The sequence below is a fragment of the Lycium barbarum genome, chromosome 12, assembly GCF_019175385.1.
Source record: "Lycium barbarum isolate Lr01 chromosome 12, ASM1917538v2, whole genome shotgun sequence".
Classification (NCBI taxonomy): domain Eukaryota; kingdom Viridiplantae; phylum Streptophyta; class Magnoliopsida; order Solanales; family Solanaceae; genus Lycium; species Lycium barbarum.
The window spans coordinates 76,674,565-76,681,729 of record NC_083348.1 but is presented as its reverse complement, the minus strand read 5'-3'; the positions used below and the strand labels follow the sequence as shown (position 1 = coordinate 76,681,729).

The following is a 7,165-nucleotide window of genomic DNA, read 5'->3' as shown; positions in this document are numbered from 1 at the left end:
ATGGTAGACCAGTCGGTTCCAAATATAATAATCCTTGAAAAAAGGGAGGAGCAAATGATCATAATAAGGAGGCAAAGTGCTCTTGAAGAGCCGACGACATAACACTTCATGAAACCTTATGCGAGGTTCAGGTACCTGAAAATAATGAAGTGATGAGATATCAGTAAGTTATGTCGAATTGCGAACCGATACAATATGATATCTTGTCGACAATATTTTGATATAATATAGCGCGCAATATTGTATATGGTTGTGAGGATTTGATTTCTACGTCTCTTAAAGCATGTTGATGTAGAAATAATTACCAAGTAAAATGATGCATCTTGGTAAACGTAATGTTTATTGGGCTAGCAGTCCAAACATCAGAAAATGTCACATTATTTATACTGATGGATGCTGTCACAGCCTATGTGGTTTACTTGATGAAATTTATATGAAAATTCCTGAAGAACTTAAAATACCTGAAGCAATTATTTCAAAGTCTCGGAAAATGTATTCAATCAGAATACAAAGATCATTATATGCTCTAAAACAACCAGGGCACATGTGGTACAATCGCCTCAGTGAGTACTTGGTAAATGAAGGTTATATAAATTATGCCATTTGTCCATGTGTGTTTATTAAGAAAACAAAATCACAGTTTGTTATACTTTTTGTTTATGCTGATGACATAAATCTCATTGGAACTCCAGAAGAGCTCCAAAAGGCAATCGAATATATAAAGAAAGAATTTTAAATGAAGATCTTGAAAAGACTAAGCTTTGTCTTGGTCTGCATATTGAACATTGAGCAAACAAGTTCTTTATCCATCAATCTATTTATACCAAAAAAGTTTTAAAACGGTTTTACATGGACAATACGCATCTTTTAAGTACCCCAATGATTGTTCACTCACTTGAAGTGAGTAAAGATCCGTTCCGACCTCACGAAGAAAAAATGAAGAGCTTTTTGGTCCTGAAGTACCATATCTTAGTGTCATTGGTGCACTTATGTATCTTGCTAATGCTACAAGACCTGATATAACATTCTTTGTTAATTTGCTAGCAAGATAGAGCTCTTCTCCTACACGGAGACATTGGAACGGAATTAAGCATATACTGTGATATCTAAAGGGTACTATTGATATGGGTCTGTTTTATGCTAACAATTGCAGCATAGATCTTGTTGGTCATGCAGATGCAGGTTATTTATCTGATCTACATAAAGCTCGATCTGAGACAGGCTATTTGTTTACATGCGGAGGTACTGCTATATCATGGCGATCTACAAAGCAGTCCATTGTTGCTACTTCTTCGAATCATGCTGAGATAAGAGCTATTCATGAAGCAAGTAGAGAATGTGTGTGATTAAGATCAGTGATACATTTCATCAGAGAAAGATGTGGCTTGAAGTGTGATACCAAAATACCCACAGTATTATATGAATATAATCCTGCATGTATAGCTCAATTAAAAGGAGGTTTCATAAAAGGAGATAGAACGAAGCACATTTCACCAAAGTTATTTTGCACACATGATCTCCAGAAGAATGGTGATATTGATGTGCAACAAATCCGTTCAAGTGACAATCCTGCAGATTTGTTCACCAAATCTTTGCCAACTTCAACTCTTGAGAAGATGATATTCAAGATTGGAATGCGAAGACTCCGACATCTGAATCTTGGTCTTCGTGAGGGGGAGTGAAATACGCGTTGTACTCTTTTTTCCTTAACCAAGTTTTGTTCCATTGGGTTTTCTTGATAAGGTTTTTAATGAGGCAACTCTCAAAGCGTATTACTAGATATGAATACTCTTTTTCCTTCATTAGGACTTTTTCCCACAGGGTTTTTCCTAATAAGGTTTTAATGAGGCATATCATTTATTAATGGACATCCAAGGGGGAGTTTTGTAAATATTATATTGTATGTCCATTTTACTTGGCCGCAAAGTTAGTTTGGTCATTAAGTTTTTATGGTTTGTCCTAGAAGCCTTTTTCAACTATGGCTTGTCCTAGAAGCCTTTTCCCTTTTATATATATGAAGGAGCTTGTTTGTACTGAAAAGACATAGAAAGGAATACACATTTAGTCTTTCTCTATATACTTGTCTCTGGTGTATTTACTTTATAGTCTTTATTTTACAACAATCGCAAGAAACCCGATCAATTTTCAGAGAAAAAAACAGATACTTCTATTAGAATTTCTAAAATTTGCACGATTTCCCTTTGTTGGGGGTGGTCTTTAGTTTTTACCCCTCAAATTGCTGGTCTTTAATTTTTGTTCTTCGCCCAAAATATCTCGAGGTTTTAGGTTCGAATCTCGGCTTAAATCAAAAAAATAAAAAAAAATTGCAAGATAAGGCTTTGCAAAAAGTTCTGTCTTATGCGGTAGATTTTGCCATAAGGCATAACTAAAAGTCTGCCTTATAGGGTAAAGTCTATGCCTTGAGGAAAAGTTCTACCGTATGGGGCAGACTTTTAATATGCCGCATAAGACAGAATTTTTTGCAAAGCCTGACCTTGTAATTTTTTTTTATTAAGTGGGAATTCGAACTCAGAATCTCAAAATATTTCTAATCATTTTTTTAAGCGAAGAACAAAACATAAAGACTAGCAATTTGAGGGACAAAATTTAAAGATAACCCCAAATAAGGACAATCGGCGCAAAAAAATGACATATGTTCAGGCTTATAAGCCTATCCAAACAGGCTCTAACACGTTTGCTTTTCTTTTTCTTTCTTTCTCGTACAATTTCCGAAAAACATTTCTCCAAAGTTGTCAAAACGGGTCCGAGAGAAAAAATAAAAAATAAAAGGAATAGTTCCCAAAACAAACTGAAATTTCGCCCAGAAAATAAAACCAATAGCAAACTACACAAATTGTAGTTTCTAAACCAAAAAAATGCCAAAATAGAAAAAAAGATGTTGAAATTGCACGACTCACTTTACCAGGACCCATTAATCATTACGTTCCAAAAAGAATTGTAAGGAGATCCTTTGCAGGAAGCTTCCCAGAAAGAATCAAAAACATTCATCAAAACAATCAGTCTCCAAACACTTTTAACCCCTCAAACCTCAATTTTCTCCATTTTGCCCCTTAAGCAGCTTTGAACCCTTTTCTGGTAAGTACCCATATCTGTTTTTGAGATGTTTTTGTTATTGTATACGCAATTCTAAGACTTTTAGTTGCTTTTGCTGAGTTAGAGAAGATTTTAATTGAAAACTGAGGATTATGGTTCTTTGGTAATTTGAATGTTTGTTGGCAAATGGAGAAATCTAATGGTTTTTTCATTAGAAAAAGTCCACGACTTCGTGGGGTGTTCAATATTGTATGTGCCCTAGTCCTAATGTTCATGTTTTACAACCGTGAAGACATTTTGGGCAATCCAATTTTAAGGAAGTCATCTTTAGTTTCTAGTCAGTGGCATAAAAGGAGTAATTTTGATGGCTATTCTTCACATACACGAGTGTTTCGTCGAGGTATGTTAGAAGTAAACGGGTCTGATGCTAATGATTTCGCGGTAAAACAGCCTCAGTTATGTGGAGGATTGGTTGATCATGTGGGGTTTAAGAGTAGTTGTGATTTCTTGAAAGCGAATCCGGATTGCTCGTCTGGAGGGTTCTTTGATTACTTAAAGTTTTATTATTGTAGTTGTAATGGAAGCGCGTGGGCGTATGTAGTATTTGGTGTTTGGCTTGCTGCATTGTTTTATCTTTTAGGGAATACTGCAGCTGATTACTTTTGTGGGTCATTGGAGAAACTGGCTAGCTTGTTGAAGCTATCTCCTACTGTTGCTGGAGTTGTTTTGCTCCCGCTTGGTAATGGTGCTCCGGATGTGTTTGCGAGTATTGCTGCGTTTGTAGGAAGTGGTGCTGGTGATGTTGGGCTTAACAGTGTTTTAGGTGGGGCTGTGTTTGTTACTTGCATTGTTGTGGGTGCTGTTTCTCTTTGTGTAGCTGATCAGGATGTTCAGGTTGACCGGAAATGCTTTATTAGGGATATTGCGTTTTTCATTGTGACGTTGATGGCGCTATTATTGATCTTGATTGTTGGTGAGGTTAGTGTTGGAGCAACTATTGCATTTGTGTTGATCTATTTTGTTTATGCATTTGTTGTTGCTGCCAATGAGATTTTGAGGAAGCATGCGCGAAAATTGAGATTGGATGTTGTTACCCCTTTGCTTCCTGTAAGAGGAAGTATGTTTTCTGAAGGGACTCAGGAGGATGACTCTGTTTATAGCTCTTTGCTTGACGTTGAGACAGAAGACAATAGCATACAGTCACATGGTTCCTTGCCTCAGTGGATGTGGGCATCCAACGTGGCAATATATTCTAATCAGTCAATGAAGGGGCATGATGGGGAAAGGGCTTTGTGGGGTTGGATTGACGAGGGTGTAGAAGACAGGAGCCTGTCATTTTCATGCTCTCAGCTCTGTTCACTTCTAGAGTTGCCATTGACTGTGCCAAGACGATTAACAATTCCCTTAGTCGAGGAGGAAACTTGGTCGAAACCATATGCTGTAGGCAGTGCTGCTTTAGCTCCTGTTCTTCTTGCAGCTTTATGGAATACTCAAGACGATGTGGGTTACCTAGGCAGCAGAATTGCTATAGTTCTTGCCATTTCTGTTGGTTGCACATTGGGTATTCTTGCATACAAGTATACAAGAGGTGACCGTCCACCTCAGAGATTTTCTCTTCCATGGGTTTTAGGGGGTTTTATTATGAGTATCGTTTGGTTTTATATGATTGCAAATGAATTGGTGGCCCTGCTGGTTGGATTAGGTGTGGTACTGGGGGTTAATCCCTCGATTCTTGGGCTCACTGTTTTGGCTTGGGGGAATTCAATGGGTGATCTGGTCTCAAATGTTGCTTTGGCGATGAATGGTGGAGATGGTGTGCAGATTGCTTTATCTGGATGCTATGCGGGTCCCATGTTCAATACACTTATTGGGTTAGGAATCTCATTATTCCTCGGTGCCTGGTCAGAGAAACCTTCTTCTTTCATACTTCCACGGGACAGAAGTTTGTTTTACACCATATGTTTCCTCATGTTTGGTCTTCTATATGCCTTATTTGTTCTTCCCAAGAATGACATGCGCCCTAACAAGATGCTTGGTGTAGGCCTTATCATCATCTATGTGGTGTTTCTGTCTGTTAGGCTGAGCAGTGCGATGGGAATTCTTTCATTGTTTGGGCTTAGTGACTAGTTATTGCTAGTTCAAAAAGGTTGGCATGGAAATCATCTGGCACTGAGATCCAGATTGTCTTAATTGGCTTGACTAGTGAGCTTCATTTGTATCTTCACCATGGGACAAAGTTCCATTATAAGGAGCTTGTTATGCCCATCAATGATGTATTCTTCTGTACAAATACTCATAAAGTAGGTGCTCTGCGACTTCTTTTCTTGAGCCGTTTTCTTTCTGTGTTGCATAATCTCCATACTGTTTGAATTTCTGCAATAAAATTCTGGTTGATGGAATAAAAAATTTCTCCCGGTGCAATGAAATCTGAAAATAATTTGTTGATGGTATTTGTCTCGGTTAATGAGCAGCTAGATGCTGAGTTACCCGTTTCTCTGAAAAGATGGCAAGACAAGTTGTATTAATGAACAATCTGATCACCATTTCGTGTGGAGACATATGGTGCTGTGGGTTATAAAATGATTTTGTTTTGGGAGAATTGGTACTGGTTTTGTTTTCTGGAAAACAAATGTGACTGTTTTGATTTAATGTTTTATAAGCTTCGGGTTTGCTTTTGGGAGAATTGGTGTTTGGTTTCTTTTATTGGAAAATAATTCCATCATTAAAACTCTAAAACATTTCGAGCCTCTTATATGAGTGATGGATTACATTGACTAAATATCTTCATTTGGGAGAATTGGTGTTTGATTTCTTTTATTGGAAAATAACACTATCACTAAAACTCAAAAACATTTTCGAGCCTCTTATATGAGTGGTGGATTACATTGACTGAATATCTTTGTTTGATGGTAATGGTAAATGTATTTTTAAAGAAATGGGTTTTATAGAAAAACTAAATGCAGTTGAAGATATAGAAAAAAGGTGGCTAAAGTGAAATTGAGTCCAAGCAAATAGTGACTTTGTCACGTTGTCCGATTCGAGCGAATCCACTTTTTCAGAACTACAAAATAACCATGGTTTAAGTGTAGTTTGATTTTAGTAAAACATGTTTTGTTTACGAAACCAAATTGGTTTGGTTTTTAACTAAACTTATGTTGGTTACCAGTGGTGTAGGCAATGAAGCTAGTGTGGAGTAGGTATGTGTTAGTGGCATCCTATTGCTGTATGAGGCCTCTTATTCTCGTCATATCAAGGGAGCATGGCTCTATTTCAGGCTCATGCTGACATGTTGTAGACGAGGTGTCCACTGAGGGGCTGCAGGATGTATTAGTTTAGGGAAGTGAAAAGTTTGGTTCTGAGTTCTTTGGTTTTCCCATTAGTGCTATTGCTGCTTGCAAAGTACAATATGTCTCTGCTCTCCAGTGGTTTCATGCTCCAATGTGTGCTCATTAGTAGCTTCTTGAGGAATTTCATGGCTGTCTCTGCTCTCCAGTGGTTTCATGCTCTGTATAGCCTTGTCAGTTGTTCCTGATTATACAAAAAGTATAACCTAGTGTCACAGTTGTTACCTTCTCAAAAAAAAAAAAAAAAAAAAAAAAAAAAGGAAAAACTAGTGTCACAGTAAAGAGAATGTTATACTATTTTGTATCATGCAGTACGTCTTTGTTCCGTGCTATTAATTGATTATCCTGAGGTGTCCTCCTTAAGTGTTACAATAAACTGCAGTAGACAGCAACTTCGTGTTCGTCTCTCTTTTTCATTTCATTGATGAAGTTGTCTTTCTTGATCAGAGAATTGTTCTGCTAACTGTTCTAGCCATTGCAATTTGGCATAATTATGCTGGTCTCTCTTTTGATAAATCAAGATTATTTTGTTGATATCACACCAAGTTAGAATTAAAAAAAATCTCAATATCCTGTATACTACCATGTAGGCGTGCTTGAAAAGGAGCATGCATATACAGGCTCACTAACCCCACAACATAGGTAATGTCAGGTACGAATCGTCCCTCACCTGAACACACCCGAATATGCTTCATTACACCAAAAAGATATATGAAGTAAGGACATTTTTATACGTCCAATGTCATTCTGCTATGAAATGATCTCCT

At 37.3% G+C, this 7,165-nt stretch overlaps 1 protein-coding gene across 1 annotated transcript; it reads left to right on the top strand.

The window, feature by feature from the left end:
• Positions 1-2,725: 2,725 nt before the first annotated feature.
• Positions 2,726-6,753, top strand: LOC132621736 (cation/calcium exchanger 4-like). The gene is made up of 2 exons (XM_060336110.1): positions 2,726-5,354; positions 6,221-6,753. Exon 1 carries the CDS (start codon positions 3,241-3,243, stop codon positions 5,179-5,181), a length of 1,941 nt encoding a protein of 646 aa, XP_060192093.1. The 5' UTR covers positions 2,726-3,240; the 3' UTR covers positions 5,182-5,354; positions 6,221-6,753.
• The last annotated feature ends 412 nt before the right edge of the window (positions 6,754-7,165 follow it).